We start from the raw sequence: 27769 nt of genomic DNA, 5'->3' as shown, positions 1-27769 counted from the left end.
TTTATTGTTTGGTATGACAGCGGTATAAGAGGCATCCAGTTCCTGCTCTGCCACACACAGCATGCAGCACAGTGCAAATACAAGAGATGCTTGGATGAGATTACTGAGCCACAGATGAAAAGTGATGAAAATCAGAATGAAAGTGTAATCCAGTCAGAGCTTTTAAGCAGAGAAGTGAAGCTTGTAGAATACTAGTTATTTTTAGTACATTAGTATTGATGTTTCTGTTATGGTGGACAGACTTTGTATTGTGCAACCTGCAAGAGGTTTCTATCATTTTTATTATTATTTTAGCCTTTGTAAGTAACGTTTTTTCTAAAGCAGCGGTCAGTGATTGCACTGTGAGTCCACCAAGCTGCCAATTCAGAGTTAATGTGACTAAAGAATAGGGGTGGGAAAAAGATTGATACAGTATTTTCAGTCCACTAGATGGTGCAATTTAGTTTTTTCAACAGATGTTGATAGTTTTCCTTTGGGTACAGCATTTGTCAAAAGTCGAATAATTGCAGCATATTGCAGAATATCGCAAAATGTTCAAAATCGCAATAATATTGTACCACGAGATAAGTATCGTGATGATATCGTATCGTGGGAACTCTGGTGATTCCCACCCCTATTTAAGATAAGCCTGCATCAAATTTCAGACAATCACAGACATTGAGGACAAAATCTTTTAGTTTAGTCTTTAAATGTTTAGTAACCAAACCAATCAGAATGCAGCATGAAATGATGCAGAATGCATGGTCTGAACAGTGCTCGTATTTAAAAAAAAATCCTGTTTAGTGTTTACATGTTAGGACATGCTGTAGGATTCACCAGGTGTTCATCGCTAAATCTGAAATTTCTAAAAATGGAGATTGCTGACACAGATTGCATCCAATATTTGATTAGACGCATCTCGCAGTGTGAACCTGCAGTATCACTGTTTTCACACAGCGTATAGGGGTGTATTCTTTGCCGTTGCTGATTGATTTGTCTGTGTACATGGACCTGCTACGTCTTTGATCAGATTATTTCAATCCTCCTCTCAGCCTGTCGCACAGCCAGATGTTCTGCTCTCATCTCTTCTCTGTCTTTCTGTACAACACTACATCCTAAAGGCTAATTGGCCTACAACACACACACACACACACACACACACACACACACACACTCTCTCTCTCTCTCTCTCTCTCTCTCTCTCTCTCTCTCTCTCTCTCTCTCTCACACACACACACACACACACACTCACACATACATCCTTACTCTTCTGAATTGAATACCCCCCTGTCCATCCATCTCTGATAAAGAAAAGAGCTTTATCATCACTTCTTGTCATTTCTGTCCTCAGACTGGTGTCTCTGTTCAAAATGAATGACTCAGTTTTTCCCAAATCAGTGCCTTCTTAACTATGAAGACATATTACATACGTGTTTATGTCTTGCCACATATTCAGTAATGTTGTCTTCACGTATCCCCATTCTATTTATTAACAGTTATTTGAAGGTTTGATTAATCTGCTAATTATTTTCTCAATTAATTGATCAATTATTTAGTATATATCAGAAAATTGTGAAAAACAAGTCTATGTGTAAAATGTCCATCACAATTTCCTAAGCCCATTGTGAGGGGTTCAGATGTCTTGTTTTGTCTAAAACCCACAAATATTCAATTTACTATCATATAAGACAAAGGAAAGCAGCAAAACTTTAAGAGAAGGATATTTGGCATATGTTGCTTGAAAAATTACTTTGAGAGATAATCCTTATTTAACAACAACTCATAATTTCAGGTCTACTTTTGAGTTCATATGATTACTCCAAGACAGGAATGATAGCACTAGATAGATATACTAGTGAAATAACATTTTAATGGGTTTCCTCATTAGTACTGCTGGGACTGTGTTTGACTGTGGGGAGTTGAGTCTAAACTGCTTCTCGTTTGTCCGTGCAGACAGGTTTTATTTCCACTGCATGTCAACTTGTAGATGAACACAGTACAGGTTTATTCATGCAGGGTGCAACACGGCTGCTTCTTTTAAACTCAGCTTATCAATCAATTTCCTGCTGTCCTTCCTCTTTTTCTGCCCATTTATAGTTTCAGAAGTTTCACCAGCTGCAGGAAGTGCAGACAGAAAGACTCTATTTGAAGCGTAATGTGTCTTTTTTCATCTTGTGTCACTTCCAGACAGCTTGAGAAGGCTCTTTAAAACTCTTACATTTACATTTAAATCTCCAGATAACCTATAGAGAGGATCATTCAGAAACACTCTCAAAAACATGCGAACCAAACAACAAAACTACTGCAAGATTGAATAAGCTGAGGCAGAACTAAGTTTGCATTCAATAGCAGAGGCTGATTGACTTGTGTTAACACCGCCTCTCAGTGCCCTTTTAATCCTCAATTCCCTGAAAACGGCTCAGCCCTATGCAAGCATCTGCCTTCAGTCAGCCAAGCAGGAAATACTAAAACCATGGAGACAGCGAGAATGTGACACCGAAAGATATTGCTCTCAAGGCTTGTTTTATTGTTTCTGAATAAAGCCTTACATGGTGTGAGCAGTGATCATGAGTGCTACTCGCTCTCTCTTTTACTTTGTGTCTCTCCCTCCCTCAGCTCTCTCTTTTCTCCTCTGTGTACTTTTCTACAGTCCCTGGTCTCTTTTCGTCTCTTTATGTTCTTTGCCTTTGTTTCCCTGTTTTCCTCTCCTCTTCTGCTCATTTTCTTCTTCTCCTTCGAATCCAGCTACAGATATTGTATAAAAGCCTCTCCTCACTGTTTGAAGTGATCGGTGGTGCTACGACTTTGGATATTATTAGCCGTTAATGATCCCACAGAGGGTATTGTTGTTCAGTAAACCTCGACATCAGCATCACTTTTTTTGAACAAACTAACTTTTTAGGCCTCATCCTGTCTTTGCTCTAGCAGGTAGGACAGTGCATAAAGCCATGAATATCAGAGCCTGACATTCAGCACATTCAGCATGACCTATATTACTGGCAGACTATAGTTGATAATAACCATAAATGACAGTACAGAAATGCATTTGTTTGACGTAACATGAGAAACTGTAAAATGTCCCGCTCAGAACATATCATAGTCACAATTCGTAGAAATCAAATTTAAGGGAACCTTAACTCTTAACAACATTAATATTGGCTGATATATTGGAAACTAGAGCTGTCAGTCTTCCTCTATTATACCATTAGAATTTCATTTGTTATTTTTTTTAATATTTGAAATGCTCAAATGCAGCCTGTTATAAATATATACTACACTACTCAGGCTTATGCATTGTCAATTACTATAAGCATGTGGTTGTTGTTACCCGTTCTGTCTACTAGAGGGACTACCAACATCAGCCTGGCCTTGAAGGGGATCTACGTCATGGCGCATTGCATTTCTGGCACGCCGCTCTCTGTTTACATTATTTTCCACCACGCAAACAGCGACAAACAAATCAGCAGATAACACTGTAATGATACATTATATAACAAGTGTATTAAAGCGGCTCTGTTGTAAATGCTAACGTTGCTAGGTTAGCACAATGACATGATGTTAGTAAGCACAGCCGAAACAATTTGTCATAAACTAAGTAACGCCACGATGCTAACGGCATTGATAACAAAGCCAAACGGTGCTGTCACTACTATTTTAGTGATTTATAAGCAACCTGTTTCTTGCAGATTGTCACATTACTGAGAATACAGCTGTTAGAAGGTAATATATGTCAAAGCTAACTCTGACAGCTGTAGGGCAGCTAACATTAACTTTAGCTGTCTCCATGAAGCTCCCAGCTAAGCTCCTATAACTTGCGACGCAGTTAGGAAACCAAAACAAGCTAACTATTGATAACATAAGCATTTTGGCTTGGTGGATGTCAATTTTAAAGTCATGTTAAAACTATTTCCCATCCGATTTCCAGCCGCAGCCTGTCACTCCGCCCTTTACTAACCTTACTCAGTATGTAACGTTAGCTCCCAATGCCTTGTGTTTCTCACTCCCGTAACTTATTGTTCATCAGATATGAGGAGAGTCGAGATTAGCTAACATTTGCCAACCTATTTATTAAAAAAAATCACATTTGAATAGTAATTTCAGCATTCTAATAGTATTGATTTTTCACATGTAGACCGGATGGGCATAAGGACGGAATCTGCATTGTTCCTCTTAAACCCGAGGTTCGACTATTGGCCGAACCCTCCTTTCCAGCACCTTGGAGTAGACTTTACCAGGAAGACTGAGAAGTTTGATACCCCTGTAATTGGCACACACCCTCTGGTCCCCCTTTTTGAACAGTGGAACCACCACCCTGGTCTGCCACTCCTTTGGCACTGTCACAGACTTCCACGCAATGTTGAAGAGGCGTGTCAACCAAGACAGCCCCTCCACACCCAGAGCTTTCAGCATTTCTGGATGGATCTCATCAATCCCCGGGGCTTTGCCACTGTGGAGTTGTTTGACTACCTCAGCGACCTCGACCAGGGAAATCAACAACAATCCCCCATCATCCTCCAGCTCTGCCTCTAACATAGAGGGAAGTGCTCCTTCCCCGCTACCTCCTCCTGAGGAGGTGAATGATTTTCCAGAAGCACCTTGGTGCCGACCGAGAGTCCTTCACCATGTCTTCTCCGAACTTCTCCCACTCCTGCTGCTTTGCCTCTTTCACGGCAGAGGCTGCAGCCCTTTGGGCCCTTTGGTACCCTGCAACTGCCTCCGGAATCCTCTGGGATAACATATCCCGGAAAGACTCCTTCTTCAGTCGGACGGCTTCCCTGACCACCAGTGTCCACCACGGTGTTCGTAGGTTACCGCCCCTTGAGGCACCTAAGACCACAGCTCCCCGCCGCAGCTTCAGCAATGGAAACTTTGAACATTATCCACTCGGGTTCAATGCCCCCAGCCTCCACAGGGATGCACAAAAAGCTCCACCGGAGGTGTGAGTTGAAAGTCTGTCGGACAGGGGCCTCCTCCAGACGTTCCCAATTTACCCGCACTACCCGTTTGGGCTTACCAGGTCTGTCCAGAGTCTTCCCCCACCCCCTGACCCAACTCACCACCAGATGGTGATCGGTTGACAGCTCCGCCCCTCTCTTCACCTGAGTGTCCAAAACACACAGCCTCAGATGAGATGAAACAATTATAAAATCGATCATTGACCTTTGGCCTAGGGTGTTCTGGTACCAAGTACACTTATGAGCATCCCTATGTTTGAACATGGTGTTCGCTATAGACAATCTAGACTAGCACAGTCCAACAAGTCCAACCACTCGGGTTTAGATCAGGGAGGCCGTTCCTCCCATTCACACCTCTCCATGTGTCTCCATCATTGCCCATGTGCTCGTTGAAGTCCCCCAGCAGAACTATGGAGTCCCCAACTGGAGCCCCATGCAGGACTCCATTCAAGGTCTCCAAGAAGGATACTCCGAAATTTTGTTTGGTGCATATGCACAAACAACAGCCAGAGTTCCCCACCCCCCTGACTTTCACTGCCACCCGTGTAGCAGCGCACCCGACCCCAGCGGTTCCTCCCACAGGTGGTGGGACAAACCCTCAGTCAAACCCGGCCACCAGACGCTCGCTGACGAGCCATCCATCTGGGCCTGGCTCCAGATGGGGGCCCCGGGCTTCACCCAGGCAGGGTAACTCTACCTCTTCCTCGTTCACTCATAGGGTTTTTTAACCATTCTTTGTCTAGCCCCTCACCTGAGACCACTTTGCCATGGGAGACCCTACCAGGAGCACCCAGCTCCAGACATCACAGCCCTCAGGTTCATAGGGACACACAAACCTCTCCACCACAATAAGGTGATGGTTCCCGGAGATAACCGCTATACAAATACATTAATTATCATTATTGTGACTATTAGGTCTGAGGTCTGGCCCAGTAATTGGCACACAACTGCAAAATTATCCAGCTACAGATAAATACCGATACCATAAACCGATTTATCAAGATGACACTGTGGTGATATGAGTGAGTGACCAGTACTGCCATAGATATAAAAAAATGTGGGAAATGACATGGAAGAGCTATGATTTTTTTTTTACTTGCACGTCTTTTCCATTTGGACTTCTGCCCTCATTGACGAGCATACTTTTCCATCAGTTCCTATTGGACACTGATCCCTTCACTTTCCATTCATTTGTGTTGGTTTCAGCCTCCATAGAATTCCAGGAACTTAAACGTGAGATCTGAAACCTGGCTCATTTTGTATCTACTAGACTTGTTGTGTGCTTTTGATAAGATGCTGCATAGACCTTTTACTGTTTATTGCCAGTGTTGCTTGCAGCACTTTCGGTGCACAATTGTGAGGCATGAGTCGAATGTGCAGTGTTGAGCAGATAGATGTAGTTCATATATTGTCTGATGTGTTTTTTTAAACTCTTGACCCTTACTATCAGGTGCCTGTCATGGTGATAATGTAGGATAGATGTAGGATAAACTATATACAGACCAACACAGACAGACACATTTCTGGACAAATACTGAATTTATAAAGGTGTAGTCTGGACTAGGGCTGAAATTTTCGAGTAACTCAAATAATTCGATTACTAAAAATCCTCGAACAAAATTATTTGCCTCAAAGCTTCGTTGTTTACCAATGTTACCAACGCTCACAGTGTTTCCGCACGGATGATTATTACTGTCGCACACCGGTCTGACGCTGCTGTCGAAACATGCCATGAAGACTGATGGCGGAGATTACAAAATGAAGAAAGAGCATAAATAGTGAGGGACTAAGAGAAGAGACAGGCTGGAGAAAACGACAGAAAGTGTCCAAAGTTTGGAATCCGTTCAAACGTAATTAAAACGAAAACTCTCTACAGTGTGTCTACGGCAAAATCGAACTAGCTTACCACAATAATAGAACGATGTCAATGCTTCAGCATCTCAACAGAAAACATTGAGTCTAACTTAATCATCCATTCCACGAAGCGGACCCGACAAAAGTAAATCACAGTCGTATGGACAATGAAATTACACCAATCACAACACTACCAAAAACAAAGACAAGAAAATACATAGTGGTGACCACAATTTCATCTAAAGAGCTGACTTGTTGACTATCCCTTCGGAAAAACAGCTGACACCATTTTCTCTCACTCTCTCTCTCTTCACGGAGAAACAGCTGATCAACGATCTACTAACATAAGTGTATCAGAGCTGTGTGACATTGTAATCAAATATATAAATGAAAATAGGAGTATAATATATAGTATAACTAATATTTACATATAGGCCTATATACAGATCAATCTCAGGTTGAAACTTGTAGTTCTGAAAGTTAAGTTGCACATCTTTAGGTAATATATATGTATGTTTAATGTATGCCTTAGTTTGAGGTTGTTATTGCATTTCAAAAAATGTTTTCTTTAAAAACGCACTTAATGTTTAGTTTTTTGAGAGATGATATTGTAAGCAATGTAGGCAATAAAAATGTTGCTTTTTCCGAAAAATAAACCTAACTATTGTAAAATATTGCTCTTCAATGAAAACTAAAGTATTTATTTTATTACTCGATTAATCGATGGAATAATCGGTAGAATACTCAATTACTAAAATAATCGATAGTTGCAGACCTAGTCTGGAAAAGGAATCTGATCAGTCTTTTAGACTCAACGAGTCAGAGAGAGAATAAATACAGAGAGGCAGACGTGCTGGCAGGCGCGAAACAGTGGAATACAACTTTATTTTCTGATTGTTTCATGGTGATTACATTCTAAAGCAGAAATAAACACACCCACACCTCCGCACAACTTAGTATACCTTAAAGTAATTAAGCACCGGTACAGAGTGTATGATAATGTATCTGACTTGAGTCATGCATTCCTGGAATTACCTGTTGTTTTACAGCTGCACCTGCAGTAGAAACCAGCCTGCTCACTCTTTTAGAAAAACATTAACAAACCAGGAAGGAGTAATGTCTTTACTGTGTGTAATGGTGTTGGAGGGAAGTCATGGAAAAGTCATGAAATGTTGCAGCGCTGCTGAGCCACGTTGGGAACACTTCAAAGGCTTTGCGTGATATTTTTGGATTGTCTGATTTCGCCCCTTTCTTTCCTCCCCGTCTGAGAGGAGAAAGCAGGGAGAGAAGTTGGTGTTGAATTGGTCCTCTGGTGAGATATTAGTGTCTGTAACTCCCCCTGCAGTTTGGCCTGTACTGCAGTTCCAATCCATCCTGCCTTATAAATTCACCACGGACTCACAGTGACAGGTTCTGGCAAGGTACACCAGTGCAGTGCTCTATTTATGTGTGTGAATGTGCTTGTGAATAACTCTGAGTGTGTGAGCTTGTTTGTGCAAATGTGTCCCATTTAGTGTGTGTGTGTGCCCACCACATGATTTCCTGTTTTCATTCCATTCTGATATCCCACATGTGTGTTGCAGGGTCCTGTTCGTCATTACTGAGTGGCATTTTGTGAGGCATTAAGTGTAATTGTAGAGTGCGGTGGGAAAATATGCAGAGAGGTGTATCGAGAGGGGGGGGGGTCACATAAAGGGTGAAAGAGTGATGAAGGAAAGTGAAGTTAGCAGGAGGGTAGAGGACAAGAGGTGGATAAGTAGAGAAAGGAAGTGACAGATAAGTAAGGTGAGGGGGATAAAGAAAGTTAATAAGAGAAAGAGGGATGAGTAAAGAGAGAAAGGAGCATGATGAACGTTAGATGAGTGGGTCTCCGAGGGGGAAAGAGAGACTTGAAAAGCTTGTGGATGGGATCATGGGAAGCAGAGATCTGTGTGCTTAAAATGAGGCTTAACGGTGCTCGGCCTGGTCCCGCCCCCCTTTATGAATACACACACACACACACACACACACACACACACACACACACACACACACACACACACACACACTGCACCTGTCCCTGATGAGGCTCAGCAGGAAAAGGTGTGGCTTTTGGCAGCGGTCCTGCCTACATTTAAAAGGCTTGATCTCCATGGCAACGGTGGTCACAGTTTCACCTCACTGTTTGTTTTTTATCAAAGTTTTTACACACCGAAAGTGAGGTAACGTCTCTGCCCCAGATACTAGTACAAAGCAGGGCAGCAGACACCATCCACTACACGTGATGAAATACTATTCTAACCAATGAGTAACAGATGCTCATTACTTATACAGGACCAACAAACCAGAAATTCTGGGTACTAAAGTACAAAATAAGAAAAAACAAACCATTTAATTAACGATTTAAATGAAATTATGTTGCCTTGGCTTTTGCCTCACTTGACTTAACCCTGACAGGTTGGATATCTAATAAAAAATGCTATCCAGGTGCATTATGGGAAATGTAGGATCACATGTTTTTGGAGCTTTGTCCATAACGGAGACAAAAAGTCAAGATATATCAGTCTCTGCTGCTTTGATTAAGCCCTTTGTCTCCTGTGAGTACCCCAGATTTAGGGAGGGGAGTACTTTTTCTATTTCTGTTTTTTCTTCAGTACTAAATCACAATCTATGGACATTAACAGATTATTTTTCCACTCTTGTGCCAGTTTATGCAAGTAAACTGTAATCTTGTTGATTAGCTTGAGAATGCTCCACAGTCTTTAGTCACTTTGGAGCTGCATTACATTTTTAAAGTAAGGCCTGTCATCCTAAACTAACATTTTCAATCGTACTGTTTTTACGGCCACTTTTATTACCTGCTTGTTTCCTAAACCCAACCGTAGCTTTCTTCTTTTACTAAACCCAACCGGTTCTTCTTTTCCTAAACCCAACACCAACAGCGCTCAAAATGCGTACAGATAACACGCCACTTGGCGAAGTCATGATGTCATGTTGAAATTATACAATCAACTTAAAGTTTGCACTAAGATCATTGGTCAACCTGTTGCACACTCCTTTCAAACAATCCCCAAGAAGAACATGCTCAGACTTGCTAACAGCATCTCGTCTGACTCCATGCATGTTTTAAACTATGAATACCAACTTCAGCCTTCTAACAGGCAATTTAGAGAACCTTCATTTAGATACAACAGGCTTAAGAACTCTTTAATATATCAGTCTATTCTGTTGCTAAACCAAAATCAGTTTGCTGCCAATTAAGATCTGGATCCGGGGATATCACAAAACATGTTTCTTTGCCATGGCTGTTGATGTGTCTTCATCTTTGTACTATATGTGTAATTGTTTTCTAGGTCTGTGTGTATTTTTAGGGCCCGAGTGGCGACAGCGGCGAAGGCCTTATTGAAATTGAAGGAATTCTTCTTTTTCTGGCAAATGAATCACCTTTTTGAGGGGCTTAACATTCTAAAAAACTCACCAAAATTGGCGGTCGCATCAGGCCTGGTGAAAATGTACGTATTTTAAGGGTTTCGGGAATAGCCGCACAAAAATGGCTCGCTACGCCCCCTACAAAATAATTATTTTTTTTGCCCCTGCAGTACGTTTAACGTAGACTAACGAATGTAGCATGTCAAGACGTACAAAAAAGCTTATTGGAGCCATACCCTTAACGCAACAGGAAGTCCGCCATTTTCAATTGAAAGTTCAAAATTAGTGTGATTTTGGCCATTTCCACATGTCGTACTTTAACAAACTCCTAGAGATTTCATCCAATCAACTTCAAATTTGGTCTGTGCCATCTTAAGACCTTAAAGTGATGGTTCGGAGTAATTTCACCCTAGGGTCCTTTGCACCATGACCTCGAGCCAAACAACCCCCCAGAAGCTTTTTTCAGCTGGGTCTAACATTGGACGAGTTAGCGTGATCAGCTGAATAGCTTAGTGCAGGCGCTAATGGATCCATGTTTGTATCTCGTAAATTACCCCACTAATAATGCCCGAAATGATACCAAACTTCTACAGTAGTACAAATAGGTTATGCACTCATAAAACGATGGATTGGAAAGTTTGCAAGTACACCAGAAGTTTATGTAAATAACACTTGCCTGCTGGCTTCTGCTCTCTGCTGCTGCTGCTGCTGCTACCTGGCAGTAAGAGTGCTTAGGGACGTCTACAATTTACAACACCGAAAAGAGATACAACAAAAATATTTATTAATTTAATGATTAAATAAGGTAATGTCTCCAAACTTACCTCGATTAGAACTTGTCTCCTGCTAGTTATACTACAGCACTTACTAAAAAAAAAAAAAAAAGTTAAATTAATAAATATGTTGTATCTCTTTTCGGTAGCCTGACAAGCCAGACCCACATCAAGATGTTTGGTCTGGGAACTCACCATTGACGGAGCTCAATCCGAGGGGCCCGCCCCTCGGATTGAGCGGATTGAACGGTTGTCTTTCAAATTCCATCTGCACGCAATAGGATAGTGCTACAACCAGGCAGAGCAACGAAGAAGGGAGCAGAGCTAGTTGATAGATTAAACTTTAAACTTTTGCCGTATCCTGTTGGCAAAACTCCGAACACATCTTCCTTTTTTAAGAATGACTTCAGTGCCGTTCTTTGTTCTTATCTCAAAGAAAAGCTTAACTCCAAGTCTTCCAGAAGACCGCTGTTCCCAGCAGCAGCAGCCATAAGCCCGCCCACCGACTCTATACACGATGTGATTGGCCTGACCAGAGTTTGGTTTTTCCAGCTCGCAAGTCAACGGAGAGTGCCTAGACACCCCTGGCTGCAAATTATATTTGCTGCCACTAAGGGTGCATCTAGATTTCTAGGCTATCTTTTCGGTGTTGTAATTTGTAGACGTCCCTAAGCACTCTTACTGCCCGGTAGCAGCAGCAGCAGCAGAGAGCAGAAGCCAACACGCAAGTGTTATTTACATAAACTTCTGGTGTACTTACAAACTTTCCAATCCATCGTTTTATGAGTGCATAAACTACTACTGTAGAAGTTTGGTATCATTTCGGGCATTATTAGTGGGGTCATTTACGAGATACAAACGTGGATCCATTAGCCCCTGCACTAAGCTATTCAGCTGATAACGCTAACTCTCCCAATGTTCAACCCAGGTGAAAAAAGCTTCTGGGTGGTTGTTTGGCTCGAGGTCATAGTGAAAAGGACCTTAGGGTGAAATTACTCCGAACCATCACTTTAAAGATGAAAAGTTATTAAAAGAAAAACTTTTCGTCATAGGGTATGGCCGTTTTTTGCGTTTCGCCATTGAAACAGGAAGTGGGTGTAACTTGAGTGTACATTGTCCAGTTGGCTCAAAACTTTTCAGTATTCTAAGAGTCCAACCCTGAGGACATCTAAAGGCTGATATTGACTCAAAGTTATAGCGCCCCCTAATGGCAACAGGAAATAGGCTTAAAAGTCAAGGTGCTATACTTTAACAAACTACTATGAGAGATTTCATCCGATCAACTTCAAATTCGGTCTGTGTCATCTTTAACGATGAAAAGTTATAAAAGCAAACCAGCAGCCATTTTGAGCATTTATCGATGAACGAAGAAGTTGTTGTAACTTGAGTCCAATTGGCCAAAATTTCTCACATTTGACAAGGGTCCATGCCTAAGGATCTATAACCCAAAATTGACTTTTGGTCATTGCACCCCCCGCTGAAATAAGCCTTATACGACAAACATCATCCGATTTACAGGAAACTTATAATGTGTGGTCTACATGTGATACTGAGCCACCCCTATACTTTAGCCACGCCCATGTATTCAGGCCACACCCCCATTCATAACATTTGTGACTCATTTAAGGTAGAGTCTTGTGTGAGATATCATTGAACTCAGCAGGCAGTTCCCTTTTCATTGGTAACGATTTGCAGTATCTGAGTGCAAATGCACGGCCGCAAGGAGCAGCGTCCGCTAGTAACGTGCAAGGAGGTGCGAGTCTCCCACTTGAGGTTAATTTGAGTGTTGTGTTTAATGAGAGGCAGGATGAAGAGCAGACTGACAGTGTCATACCACTGTTACATCCCAGGGTCACTTTTCCTCTAAAGTGCCACATTAGAAAGTATTCCTCGTAAGGCTCATTTTAGTATCAGGGAATCACACACTGTCTCTTTTTTAACTCAAACAACATCAGCACACTTCATCAGGACAGTTCAGCTGATCAGATAAGATGGATGTAGCTGGATACAAGTAATCCATTAAAGATGGTTTCATTCCTGAAATGCTAATTGGAAAGAAAACATTACAATATCATCAGAAAGTAAGGTTTTTTAGCTAATATACCACAGGTAATGGCTTTCTACACAGTACAGCTATTAACATGAACAGCAGCTTTGTTATTTTCTTTTAACCTTAGCCAATTTAGTAATTTTGCACTTGAAAAAAGGTCAGTGGTACGTACAAGCTGTGGGATATTTTCTTGTGTGGTTTTGAAAATGTTAGGCTTTGGTTTAGACACTTCTAAACCCCATTTCTGTATTCAGGGTTTAATTTTAAGTCATTTTCAGTTAGTCAGTGTTAGTTGATGTTCCTTTCACTTTTCTTATCTCGTCCTTTAGACAGGTTTCTGCCTCTCCTGTATGTTTGAAGAGTTTCAAATGTTTGGCCAATGTCTAGCTGCCAAAAACTTGTTGGGGATTTTCCTCTTTTGACTCCATCCTGTTGACTCCATCAGTATTTTCTCACTGTTGATGATATTAAACTGAGCTCTGTACCTTCAAAGGGATAGATGGGATTATTCAAATAATGGGCAGCCACCAGGATTATTAACAAAATCAGGGCATGTACCTTTAAGAAGGGTTTTCAAAGCCATAGGCCAAAAAAATAATTCTTAACTATTTTGGAAAATTGTACTCTCCAGGCATTGATTTTACAAATATAACAAGAGAGGAACATGTTCATCACAGGGAATTATTTAAAGGCCTTGTGGCGCTCTCTAGTGGTGGTGCTGCAAAACAACATCACATTTAGCTGCTGAGTCAGTGACCGCAGCAGAGAGAGTTTTGTAAATATCTATAGTATCTATAGTTGGATGGAGACTTTTTGTCACCGGTCAATAAGTCTGTCACCTTGCTCCCCTGTACGAATCCACTCCTCAGATTTAAAACCTTGTTTGTGTGTGTGTGTGTGTGTGTGTGTGTGTGTGTGTGTGTGTGTGTGTGTGTGTGTATGTGTGTGTGTGTGCGTATGTTTTCAGTGAAGGAGGAGTATGTGTCAGAAGAAGAAGAGGAGGCTGAGAAGGAACCTCTAGTGGAGGAGATCCTCCAGCAGGGAGACACAGCTGTCATCTATCCTGAAGCCCCTGAGGATGAGCAGAGTCCAGCAGAGACAGGAGGCGCTGATGAAAATGGTAACATTCACACAATAACCACTGCTTACTCATTTCAGCGTCTGTGCTGTCAGTGTTCATTTTTGTATCCTGTTCTTCGTAATGCTGGAATCAAAAAAATGTGATGCTCACAAGCCATTATTTCTAGTTAAAGCCGCACTAGCAATACTTCAATGTGATTAAACAACTGTCACATAACTGGAACTCAAAAAAAATATTTTGTACTAATTCAGGTCCACTTTACAATTAAGCAAAGCATCACATTTAAATTGGGGCTGCGAGATATGAGGAAAATATCTAATTGTGATTATTTTGACTGATATTGCAATTGCGATATGATTCAAGATATTGGAGGGAATGATCGTTCTTGTATCATTATTTAAATTTTCATTGAAAAATATATAAATAAAATGAAATAAAAATCATTATAGTGTAATTCTTGCGAGGATCTGTACCAAACAAATACTTTTTCTTTAGTCTGTAGGATAGTATTTGTAGGCAGGGGCTCCCCCCCCTGCGATTTGGACTAGCACTAGTCCATTTTGTGGTTTCAAAAAAATTGCAATTAATTGTGCAACCCTAATTTAAATAACTAGTGAATAATACTATGTTTGACTTTATGTTTTTATCCCTCAAATTACATTATAATTTCACAATTTATGTTAAATAATACAAAATGTCAACTTCGTCCTGTTTATTGGAGGACTTAAATGAAGAGCTTGCAGCAGCTTGCTGTTTGTATCAGTTAACTTTGACTGAGTGGACACAAATGGAGAAGGTCTGGGCAATGCTGTGTAAGATATGAACCTGTAATAAAACTAGGGATTCCAGGCTTGAATGGGAGCAACAACACAAAACCCTAACACCCAAATGGGTCACTATCATATTTTATATCATTATATGGGAAAGTCTGGCACTGCAACCAGAGAACACAGAGACTTTTGACTAGATTAATTTTGCTGTGAGGGTTTTGATTTGATTTATTTAGCACATGTAAAAAAACAAAAAACAATGATACATTTAAGAGACATTAAGTAAAAAGGACATGCAAAGGAAAGCCAGAAAACCCTTAAAGGCTTGGCATGTTGGGTTCCCTAGAATAATTCTACAATATGTAGCATATAGTAAATAATGTTTTTATAAAAAGCATATCGTCTATGAAAAAGGGACAAAAGAAAGGAGCAATTAAGTGAGGAGAGAAAATAAACAGTGAAAAAAGAGAGGAAAAGTGACCATTAAAAACTAAACTAAACGTTCACTTCAAAGTATAGCAAAGTCCAGACGCTCCACTGTAGTATCAAGTGCTCTGCTAGCAGCTATTAAAGCCAAGGCTTAGGTCGAGGCAACCCAGGTCAAAGAAAATGAAGGACTTTAAAGGCTCACATGAGGATACACAGCTGGCCAATCACAGCGGGAAGTGGGCGTGACTGTCGTATCGTCGGTTTCACAAAGTTACAGAAATGGCGGGACACAGCCCCACCTAATCAGATGTTGGACTGGAGAGGGAGGGCAGTGGAGGGGGGTGAAAAGCTGTTTGACCATCTGATGAGCACTTCTGATGAACTACAGCGGCAAATGAATGCATCACCCTCCATGTACCTCTCCCTGCTGTCTCTGTCCCAGGCACACCAGATTCCTTCTCCCAGTTGCACACCTGCCCGTACTGCTCGCGGGGCTACAAGCGCAATGCCTCGCTGAAGGAGCACATCAAGTATCGCCACGAGACCAGCGAGGACAACTACAGCTGCTCGCACTGCAGCTACACATTCACGTACCGCTCGCAGCTGGAGAGGCACATGAGCCACCACAGGGGCACCAGGGAGCAGGTAACACCAGAGGCATCCACTCTGTCCCAGGTTTTAAACTGCGGGCTGCTATAGCATGTGTCTAGCACAGGATCAAATCATTCCTGGTAAATCAGTCACCCGTTTTACAAAACCTGTGGGTCCTGGAAAGAATCTCAAATATTATATGTTTATATATATATATATATATATATATATATATATATATATATATATATATATATATATATATATATATATATATATATATATATATATATATATATATATATATATATATATATACTGGGTTTATTTGTCTTTGGAAGTCTTATATTAAGGCTTGTTTCTTATTTTTGGATTTAAATTCAGATTACCACAAACTAGTTTGTACAACTTGTATCGGCTTTACTAGACATACGGACCACATATCTGTTTGGAAATATATTTCCTGTTGCCTGTTTTGCCAAATCCTTGTTAACTTCAGTTAGCTGTGTTTTGTCTTGGCTTTCTCTTTAATTGTATTCTGGTGTTGTGTCGCCTGACAAATGAATGGACTTTTGGGAATGCTTTCATGCACTGTGATTCATTATTCATTCAAAATCAACATGCAACTTAGCAATCAGCAAATCCAGTCATAAACTAAAAAGTCTGCATAGATAATCAGTGTTCCTCTGGAACTTTGACCTTTAGTAAACTGAAAAAAAGGACATTTTTACTGTTTTTTTTTTTTGTTTTTAAAAAGGCCAAAGCTTTTACTCTGTTAAATGTGATAATTCTCCTTCATGAATACTAAACAGCTCTTGCAATAGAAAGATAAAGATCTCTAACTTATTTCTATTTCATGGACACATATGGTCTGCAGCTTCTTATTAGCTTCTTATTAGCTTCTTATTGGCTTCTTAGCTTCCGGTTTTCATTGACTACATGTGTCTGTCTCAGCGTCATGTTACCCACAGGCCGACAGGTGGATCAGAAGGAAAAGGTGGAACCCGCAAGTTCATGTGTACCGAATGTTCCAAGGCCTTCAAATACAAGCACCACCTGAAGGAGCACCTGCGTATTCACAGTGGTAAGCCGCAGAAATTGCCCACTCTCAGTCACACACACACACACACACATACACATACACGAGCCTGGCAGTCTAAGGGCCCTATCTTGCACTCAGCACAATTGACTTTGTACACCGACGCATGTATCGTTCCTATTTTGCACCCGACGCGCAGCGGACTTTTCCCCTCCATAGACACACGTTGGTAAATTAGGGAATGTATTTGCGCTCCCGGGGGCGGTTCGGCGAAAAGAGGAGGCGTGTTCAGGCGCAAATGTTCCCTAGTGCTATTTTGCAGTTTCAGAAAACAGACCAGGAAAAACCTGGTCTAAAGTCAGTGGCACTAGTCTAAAGTCAGTGGCGCGTTATTCAGATGCTATTTTAGGGGCACATGCTTGGCCATAATGTAGCGTGTGCAACGCGCATACACTTTGCTTCTCTCATCTACACGGACGCAGCAGTTCCCATTTTTGCTAACCATACATAATTACAAGGAAAAATATTACTGAAAATGCGCTTCAGGTGTTTGGATAGGTCAGGAGGCACTTTACAGTACAGTCCTCAAAAAGTCGCAGCATTCTTTGTGGCTTGTTGTGTTTACACAACATTTCCATGAATCACGGATGTGTTGATGACATAAATGAGGAAATATTAGAGGACTTAAGGAGACGTGATGTTGAACTACGGTGGGATTGGACACTCCGGCGGGATCTGGTCCGAGAGTGGCAATGCGCTCCTGGTGGAGCGGGTGGACGGAGATGGAGTGGGGGGAGGAGGAAGGGGCACAACATCAGCAGGTGGTGCGTTTGGAGGCCCATGCTCCATAGCTGCAGCAATCCTCTCCAGACTTGAGGAGATGCGCCCGAGAGGCCGCAGCAACATCGCCACCCGGTCAAGACGGGCATTTATTACTTTGCCGCATCCCGGACAGCTCCCGCTGGCGAGCAATAATAGTAGCAATCCGCCATGGAACAAGCGCGCCTGCTCTTAAAGGGAATGTGAGATGACGCTCTGATTGGTTTATTCCACGTTACGCCCAAACCACACCTAGCTACTTCAGACCAACCCATTTTAGATTTGCGTCGGGCGCAAGAGTCATTTATCCCGCCGGTATAATAGCAATAGCGCCCGAGATCTGCCCACAAAGCTACTTGCATTTCACGTTTGATACTTGCATTTGAGATTGTTAAAATAGTTCTTGTAGCCGTTATTCATTATCTGTAATTGCTGTGTTTGTAGTTGATTGATGGTCATTATCAAATCTACACACTCGTCACTAGTTCATTATAACTTTTAGTTTTGGTATGTGGATTTCAATGTTATTTATTCATCTCTTTCTGAGGTGCTTTGTTACAATGTACAAAAACCGTGTGCATGAAAATGTTAAAAAAAAGTTTTGGAAAAATCTATTTCAAGGTATGTAACTTTTCCAAGGTATGTAAAAAAAAAAGCATTAATTTACATCAACTCAATACATACATACTTGTTTTAGTTAATAGTTGTGTAAAGGTAAGTAACCCAAATAGCAGATACAGACAAGACAGACAGACAGACAGACAGACAGACAGACAGACAGACACACACACACACACACACTTGTTCATTAAATTATTACCATCATTGTAGTAAGTGCAAGTTAAGTTTGTTTATACACCACACACTAATATATTTGTCAACAATAACTGATATGGGACAAAGCACAGAATATATACATGACAACAAAAAAATGAATGGGCCAAAGAAGGCGAGTGAATAAAACTGTGTCTTTAGTCTTGCGAAGTATACCTCCCCTGCTTTATTACTGTTATTACCTAGCTAACGCTAGCTTGTCATGCTAGTCAGCTGGATAACGAGTAAACCCACACCCGCAACAGAGGAGCTACTGGAGGGACGTTACGTTTTTTTTTATATATATATATATATATATTAGGGCTGTCAATCGATAAAAAAAAATTAACTAATTAATTGCACAATTTGCTATAATTAATCGCGATTAATCGCTTTTTTAAATTGAGACTGAAGCTTGTAATAATGGATATTTAAATGCTAAATCACTTAACTTTGCAAATATGAAGAAAAAAACAAACAAGGAAAGGTTCTGCTAAGTTCAGAATGTTTAATATCTTTCAGAACAACAGCAGCAACAATTTGGCTTAGTCCTGCTGAAGGCTGCTGAAACGGCTAGAAACTGTCTGACTTGAGAGCAGATTTTTGTCACCGTCCCCGGCTGCTGTCGCCTGCTCTCGTCTACTTTACAGGCGAGGAGCAGTTCATCTCCAACGAGCCGAGAGTTCAGTTCATCTCCATCGAGCCGAGAGTTCAGTCGGCGGCAGGGCAGTCGGGACTCACCCGGAAATGGCGAGCGCAATGAGGTGACTAGAGTCTCAAAATCTGATGAAAATCTTCTAAACTGACCTTTGTTGAGCTGAAATGAAGACAGATTCAGCAACTGCATCACGGCCTATTTCTCGCTTAAAATTTTTTCAGAAACATGTTTCAGTGAACTATTTTAGTACAATATGAGATCGTATTCTGAGCGGCCGCCATGACAGTCTGGCTCTCAATATCCGGAGAAAACAAACCCATGTGACGCGTTCGTCCAATCAGCTGCCGGTTTTCATTACTTGGGCAACAATACAGAGTAGCGCCGCCTGCTGTTATGGAGACGTATTACGTTTCTCAGCCGCCACATGAAGTAAACAAACACAGCTGCGTTAATTTCGTTAATTTTTTAACGAGTTAAATATTAAAAAATGAACGCAAAAATGAACGCGTTAATTTTGACAGCCCTAATATTCCATCCATCCATCCATCCATCCATCTTCGTCCGCTTATCCGGTGTCGGGTCGCGGGGGGAGCAGCTCCAGCTTCCCTTTCCCGAGCCACATTAACCAGCTCCGACTGGGGGATCCCGAGGCGTTCCCAGGCCAGGTTGGAGATATAATCCCTCCACCTAGTCCTGGGTCTTCCCCGAGGCCTCCTCCCAGCTGGACGTGCCTGGAACACCTCCCTAGGGAGGCGCCCAGGGGGCATCCTTACCAGATGCCCGAACCACCTCAACTGGCTCCTTTCGACGCAAAGGAGCAGCGGCTCTACTCCGAGCTCCTCACGGATGACTGAGCTTCTCACCCTATCTCTAAGGGAGACGCCAGCCACCCTCCTGAGGAAACCCATTTCGGCCGCTTGTACCCTGGATCTCGTTCTTTCGGTCATGACCCAGCCTTCATGACCATAGGTGAGGGTAGGAACGAAAACTGACCGGTAGATCGAGAGCTTTGCCTTCTGGCTCAGCTCTCTTTTCATCACAACGGTGCGATAGATTGAATGCAATACCGCACCCGCTGCGCCCGATTCTCCGACCAATCTCCCGCTCCATTGTCCCTCACTCGCGAACAAAACCCCAAGGTACTTGAACTCCTTCACTTGGGGTAAGGACTCATTCCCTACCTGGAGAAGGCATTCCATCGGTTTCCTGCTGAGAACCATGGCCTCCGATTTAGAGGTGCTGATCCTCATCCCAACCGCTTCACACTCGGTTGCGAACCGATCCAGTGAGTGCTGAAGGTCGCAGGCCGATGATGCCATCAGGACCACATCATCTGCAAAGAGCAGCGATGAGATCCCCAGCCCACCAAACTGCAACCCCTCCCCACCCCGACTACGCCTCGATATCCTGTCCATAAATATTACAAACAGGACTGGTGACAAAGCGCAGCCCTGGCGGAGGCCAACCCTCACCTGAAACGAGTCCGACTTACTACCGATACCCGGACACAGCTCTCACTTTGGTCATACAGAGATTGGATGGCCCTGAGTAGAGACCCCCTCACCCCATACTCCCGCAGCACCTCCCACAGTATCTCCCGGGGGACCCGGTCATACGCCTTCTCCAAATCCACAAAACACATGTAGACCGGTTGGGCATACTCCCAGGCTCCCTCCAGGATCCTTGCGAGTGTGAAGAGCTGGTCCGTTGTTCCACGACCAGGACGGAATCCGCATTGTTCCTCCTCAACCCGAGGTTCGACTATCGGCCGAACCCTCCTTTCCAGCACCTTGGAGTAGACTTTACCAGGGAGGCTGAGAAGTGTGATACCCCTATAATTGGCACACACCCTCTGGTCCCCTTTTAAAAAGGGGAACCACCACCCCAGTCTGCCACTCCTTTGGCACCGTCCCAGACTTCCACGCAATGTTGAAGAGGCGTGTCAACCAGGACAGCCCCTCCACACCCAGAGCCTTGAGCATTTCTGGACGGATCTCATCAATCCCGGGGCTTTGCCACTGTGTAGTTGTTTGACTACATCAGTGACTTCCGCCTGGGAAATCGACGACAATCCCCGTTATCCTCCAGCTCTGCCTCTAACATAGAGGCGTATTAGTCGGATTCAGGAGTTCCTCAAAGTGCTCCTTCCACCGCCCTATTACCTCCTCAGTTGAGGTCAACAGTGTCCCATCCTTACTGTACACAGCTTGGATGGTTCCCTTCCCCCTCCTGAGGTGGCGAACAGTTTTCCAGAAGCACTTTGGTGCCGACCGAAAGTCCTTCTCCATATCTTCTCCAAACTTCTCCCACACCCGCTGCTTTGCCTCTTTCACGGCAGAGGCTGCAGCCCTTCGGGGCCCTTCGGTACCCTGCAACTGCCTCCGAGTCCTCCGGGATAACATATCCCGGAAAGACTCCTTCTTCAGTCGGACGGCTTCCCTGACCACCGGTGTCCACCACGGTGTTCGTGGGTTACCGCCCCTTGAGGCACCTAAGACCCTAAGACCACAGCTCCTCGCCGCAGCTTCAGCAATGGAAACTTTGAACATTGTCCACTCGGGTTCAATGCCCCCAGCCTCCACAGGGATGCACGAAAAGCTCCGCCCGGAGGTGTGAGTTGAAAGTCTGTCGGACAGGGGCCTCCTCCAGACGTTCCCAATTTACCCCACTACACGTTTGGGCTTACCAGGTCTGTCCAGAGTCTTCCCCACCCCTGACCCAACTCACCACCAGATGGTGATCGGTTGACAGCTCTGCCCCTCTCTTCACCCGAGTGTCCAAAACATACGGCCTCAGATCAGATGAAACGATTATGAAATCGATCATTGACCTTCGGCCTAGGGTGCTCTGGTACCAGGTACACTTATGAGCATCCCTATGTTCGAACATGGTGTTCGTTATAGACAATCCATGACTAGCACAGAAGTCCAACAACAAACAACCACTCTGGTTTAGATCAGGGAGGCCGTTCCTCCCAATCACGCCTCTCCAGGTGTCTCCATCATTGCCCACGTGTGCGTTGAAGTCCCCCAGCAGAACAATGGAGTCCCCACTGGAGCCCCATGCAGGACTCCAGTCAAGGTCTCAAGAAGGCCGAATACTCCGAACTCCTGTTTGGTGCATATGCACAAACAACAGTCAGAGTTTTCCCCCCACAACCCCGCAGGCGTAGGGAGGCGACCCTCTCGTCCACGGGGTAAACTCCAACACAGCGGGCGCTCAGCCGGGGCTTGTGAGTATCCCCACACCCGCCCGGCGCCTCACACCCTGGGCAACTCCGGAGAAGAAAAAGACTCCAACCCCTATCCAGGAGTATGGTTCCAGAACCGAGACTGTGCGTAGATGTAAGCCCCACCAGATCTAACCGGTGGCGCTCCACCTCCCGCACCAGTTCCGGCTCCTTCCCCCACAGAGAGGTGACGTTCCACGTCCCCAGAGCCAGCGTCTGCCGCCCGGGTCTGGTCCGTCGAGGCCCCTGACCTTCACTGCCACCCATGTGGCATCGCACCCGACCCCAACGGTTCCTCCCACAGGTGGTGGGCCCATGGGCTGGAGAGATGGGAGCCACGTAGCTTGTTCGGGCTGTGCCCGGCCGGGCTCCGTGGCAAACCCGCCACCAGGCGCTCGCCGACGAGCCCGCCGTCTGGGCCTGGCTCCAGGCGGGGCCCCGGGCTTCCTCCGGGCAGGGTCACTCCATCTCTACCTTGCTTCTTCATTGGGGTTTTTGAACCATTCTTTGTCTGGCCCCTCACCTGAGACCACTTTGCCTTGGGAGACCCTACCAGGAGCACAAAGCTCCAGACAACACAGCCCTCAGGTTCACAGAGACACACAAACCTCTCCACCACGATAAGGTGATGGTTCACGGAGAAGAGCCCTAATATATATATATATATATATATATATATATATATATATATATATATATATATATATATATATATATATATATATAGTGTATATAAGTCTTAATCCTAGAATAATTAAGACATTTTCATTTTGAAACGCCGTCTCTGCCCCCCCAACACGGGGTGCGGCTCATACCTGCCCCGGTGTGCTAATGGAGATGGTGTCGCTAGCTGTGGGTGAGGTGGTTGGTCATGCTAATTTGGTCTACGCTCTACCGTATGAACAAAGCGGTAGTGGTTTTAGTTATGGAGTAGCATTATATTCATAGTCATAAGCTGGTGGAGAGTGGTGTGGTGACACATTTTCGTCCAGGTGTTTTCTCTAAAGTTAGACAGTAACACCGCCCAGAGTTACCGTTGTAACTGCTGGAGAAACAGTTGCGAAAGGTTGCCAGCGAACTTAGGGCAGTCAGGTTGGTAATGCATACAAAGATCCCAGAGTGCATGTTTTGACGTTTAGACGCCAGGCTTTTAAACGCCCACACAAGTGTTGTGGTACTCGTGCGGGCTGGGCCTCTGCACGAGTCCGCAAAAGTGTATGGCTGTTTGGCAGATTTATGGATTAATGTTTTCTCCCTGATGTTAACGTTTGTTGTTTATTTGATGAAACCTGCGATGACTTTACTTTTTTTTTATTATTAATGCTTTATTTGCAAATTCATAACAGTAAAAGAAAGGACAAGCGTAACATAAAAACGTATGCCAAATGCAAAAAAAACATAGCTCAACAATGAAGCTACCCACATAATACTAAAATTTATACTCTTTTACAATTATAACATATGAGACCACAGAATAGTAGGCAAGGCTACAATAAAAGGTTTTCATACCTTCCATAGAAGGGGATCTGATATCAAAAATGTAGATAAGAGAAGGTTAACCCATATTTTATTATAGGCTAAATCTTTTTAATCTTCTATAATTTCGAAAGCCTTTCTGAAATCATAAAACATTTAAAACTGCATCAGCGTTTAACGTTGACGTTTGTTTAAGCCATTTTACATGAGAGGGTTTAATTTCGAGGTCCGAAAGGTGCATCACTGAAGTGATCCTCAAGTGTAATATTGTGATTATACAACAGTTACCAACAAAATAAGTGATTATCAATCTGTATTCATATTGTGGAGCAATTCGCAGGATTTCTACTCACTCCCTGTTTAGTCAGCCAGACAATTTGAGCTACAGCTTTAGAGACCGTGGGATTTCCCAAACTAAATAAATCCCGCCCACACATATAAACACAAAACTGCTTTGCTAGCTCCATCGTGTTGAAATTAAGACATCTGCTGAAAAAATAATTGTATTCATTAGCATGATTGCCAGACTGTTTAGTTAAAAAACACCAAAGTACGAAAATAGCGGACCAGACGCAAGGTTTTATTTTGAAAAGTTGAAGCTCAGGGACAGCACCAGCTGGGAGGGCATGAGACGGGAGACACGCGCTGTTTGTTGCAGTATTCTCCGAAGCGCCAGGGGCTGTACAAAAAAAATAAAGATGAATAAGCAAGAAGAAGTAGAAAAGAAGTTGAGAGCGGAAGTAAAGGAAAGCAGGCTGCCTGTTGGCAACAACACCAGTAGTTACCACATTCATTGTAAACACAGACGTACTGCCAAACATTACATTTGTGTAACATTAATACAAAGATGAATTTGAATGAGAAATAATCTTGTGATAGAGCTTCTTTTCTTTTAACAGTTTTTGTAATTTCTCTGTGTGCTACTCTTAGGTGAGAAACCATATGAATGCTCAAACTGCAAGAAGCGATTCTCCCACTCAGGCTCCTACAGCTCCCACATCAGCAGTAAGAAGTGTGCAGCAACCCCCAATGGCGTACCTCGATTGCCAATCAAATCTCCCCCACCCACCACCCAGACCACACCGGTCGTAATTGCTCCAGCCCGCATGATTCTCAAAGAGAAGACTGACAGCAAGCCCCTCCAGGAGCAGCTCCCCGTCACCCAGATCAAATCTGAACCTGTGGAATATGAGTGCAAGGCCATGATGGCAGCACCGGCAACTTCAGCTGGTACCAACGGAGTGGTGAATGGAGGGACGGCACAGCCAGCTGTGGTTCCAGCTGCAACCTTGCCTCAGGGCGTGGCTATGGTGGTGCCAGCCGTCGGCCTCATGTCGCCCATCAGCATCCACTTGAACGACTTGCTCAAAGTGGCGATGGATGGAAACGTGCTCAGACAGGTGCTGGGCACAGCTAACGGGGTGGTGACACAGGGGAAGCAGGGAATTGTAGTTCAGCAGCCCCAGCAGCAGATCATCAGCCTGCCGGCCTTTGTGGATCATGACGGCACCACGAAGATCATCATCAACTACAGCATCAGCCCCGCAGCCGCTACCACTGCCACGGGCCAGCCTGCACCGCTCGTTGCCAAAACCAATCCTGCTCCCCCTCCCACTGTCACCACTGCTGCAGCCCCCACCCCCACCAAGACAGACAGACCCTCGACCCCAGAGGTGGCCGACCTCTCCATTGTAAAGGCCGAGCCCGAATCGGTAGCCATCCCAGACATGGAGACAGAGGCAGCCACGCAGACAGAAATGGAACCTGTCAAGACTTCATATGCCCAAATAGCTCACATGCCAAAAGTCAACAGCTCCAGTTCGTGTTTACTCTGCGATGACTGTCCCGACAACCTGGAGGCGCTACACCTCCTCCAGCACCGCAAAGCAGCCAATGGGGAGGCCGTTGACTCGGCCGCGTTGGACCCCTCGTTCGCCGCTCTGCTCAGCGAGGCAGGGGTGACGCTGGAGGAGCCGCCTGTGGACGACCTGCTCTCACTCCTCAAGACCTACTTTGCCTCCAATGCCAAACCCAGCGAGAAGGAGCTGTCCAAGATCTCGGAGTCTGTCAGAATTCCCGTGGATGTGGTCAGAAAGTGGTTTGCCAAGATGAACTCTGGGAAAAACGTGGGCAAATATCGCAGTGGCGCTACAGCGGTTTCCAAAAAGACTGAAACCTCGAGTCTCAGCTCGGAGGAAGCCTTGAATCATAATGGTGAGGCAGAGGAGGACAGCTCCCAAGAAACCTCCAACAAAGCCTCATCCGAATCTGGCAGCACGTCTCCATCAGATTCCTCACCACTAAGCCTCAATGCCGGGGACCTCGTCATCGTTAAGAGCGAGCCAGAAGACCCGGACGCCCCGGACTCCCAGGCCGAGCCGCTCGACCTCTCCCTCCCTAAACACATCGCAGCAGCATTGGAGATGGCCCAGCCCCCCGCCAAGCAGCAGGAGCACCCCCTGAACCTGACCTGCCTGAGGAAGGAGCAGCTAGATGGGCGAACCTTCTACGTCAACAAGACCGGAGGGCCCGTCAACATCGTCACTACCACACAGCTGCCCACGTTAGTGGCCATCGGTGGTCAGGGCGCGGTGAGCTGTCTCAGCGCCATCAACACCACAACCAAACGCACCATCCTCATCCCCCAGCTCACCTACACCTACGCCACTACGGCTGGCAGCGCCACCGGAGCAAAGACTGTCGTACTGAACGGCCACACGGTTGGTAGTATTAAACATTATTATTTCTACAAAACAACATTTCCTCTGTAGGCAATTCATTGAATTACGTATTACTAAGCTCTTATATCTGTTAAGTTTATTATAAGGATCCCCATTTGCAGACATCTAGACAACCAGCTAGTCTTCCTGGGGACCAAAAAAACATGAAATCAGACAATATTAGAACATTTCATGACACGTACAGGAAGAGAAAGGAAACATAAACTAACAAGTATAAACAAAATAACAAGGAAAAGAACCATAAAAACTAGTGCTAGTATCATAAATAATAATGTCATAGTTAACTCGCAATTAATCACACATTTTTATCTATTCTAAATTGATTTCTTTTTGTCCCATTATTTTTTCTCATTTTAATACTCTTATCAACATGGAAAAGTGGATCGGCTTGCTTTGTGCTTTTGTCGCCTGGCTTTGACGAGGGGGCGGAGAATTCGCATCAGCTGTGTGCTTGGCCATCAAGTGGTATTTCAGACTGGACGTGTTGCGATGATAGCTCAGTTCACAACGACAAAACACACAATCACTTTGGTCTTGTCAATGGAACCATTTGGCAACTTTTTAAAAGTAAACTTACCATTCAGAATCTTATTGGCATCCATTTCGGCGTCTCACGCTCGCTATCCACTCAAAACGTAACGTTAGCCTACTACTCTTTGGCCGGCTCGCAAGCCCAAACAAGTGTGTGTGCCTGTGTTTTGTTTCTGGTCTAGCTAGATCCGGTGTGGTGTTGTAGTTTTTCTAACGTTACTTGTTGCAACAGCATGTGAAAAAAACTACAAAGTTTGCTAGGCCAAAAAGAACGTTAATCTTGCGATAAAAAAATTGACGCCGTTTGAGTTAACGCCGTTAATAACACGTTTACTGACAGCTCTAATAAAAACCCAAGAAAACAATGCATGCACTGAGACAAAAATAAAATAAAATAACTTTGCCCACCTATATTAATATAGAGGAGACGGTGAATAACCCTATTTCAACAAACGGTGGCGTATTCCTTTAAGAGAGTAACCCACATGATGTCTTATAATGTTATAATATAATGTTTTATTTAGAGTGTAAATTCATAGTAGTCATTATCTCAGGATCCCCTTAAAGATAGAG

The 27769-nt window shown here is 43.8% G+C and overlaps 1 protein-coding gene across 1 annotated transcript in view; it reads left to right on the top strand.

The window, feature by feature from the left end:
• zeb1a (zinc finger E-box binding homeobox 1a) overlaps positions 1 to 27769 on the top strand; it is a 98038-nt gene that overhangs the window by 63431 nt on the left and 6838 nt on the right. The window contains exons 3-6 of the mRNA XM_028592641.1: positions 13987 to 14139; positions 15742 to 15944; positions 16845 to 16974; positions 24855 to 26644. Of these exons, the coding sequence (XP_028448442.1) occupies positions 13987 to 14139; positions 15742 to 15944; positions 16845 to 16974; positions 24855 to 26644 (2276 nt within the window). The remainder of the gene's footprint in view (positions 1 to 13986; positions 14140 to 15741; positions 15945 to 16844; positions 16975 to 24854; positions 26645 to 27769) is intronic.

Source organism: Perca flavescens, chromosome 12 (assembly GCF_004354835.1).
Source record: "Perca flavescens isolate YP-PL-M2 chromosome 12, PFLA_1.0, whole genome shotgun sequence".
NCBI classification, from domain to species: domain Eukaryota; kingdom Metazoa; phylum Chordata; class Actinopteri; order Perciformes; family Percidae; genus Perca; species Perca flavescens.
Note: the sequence above shows the minus strand (reverse complement) of the source record. Positions and strands in the feature narration are given on the sequence as shown.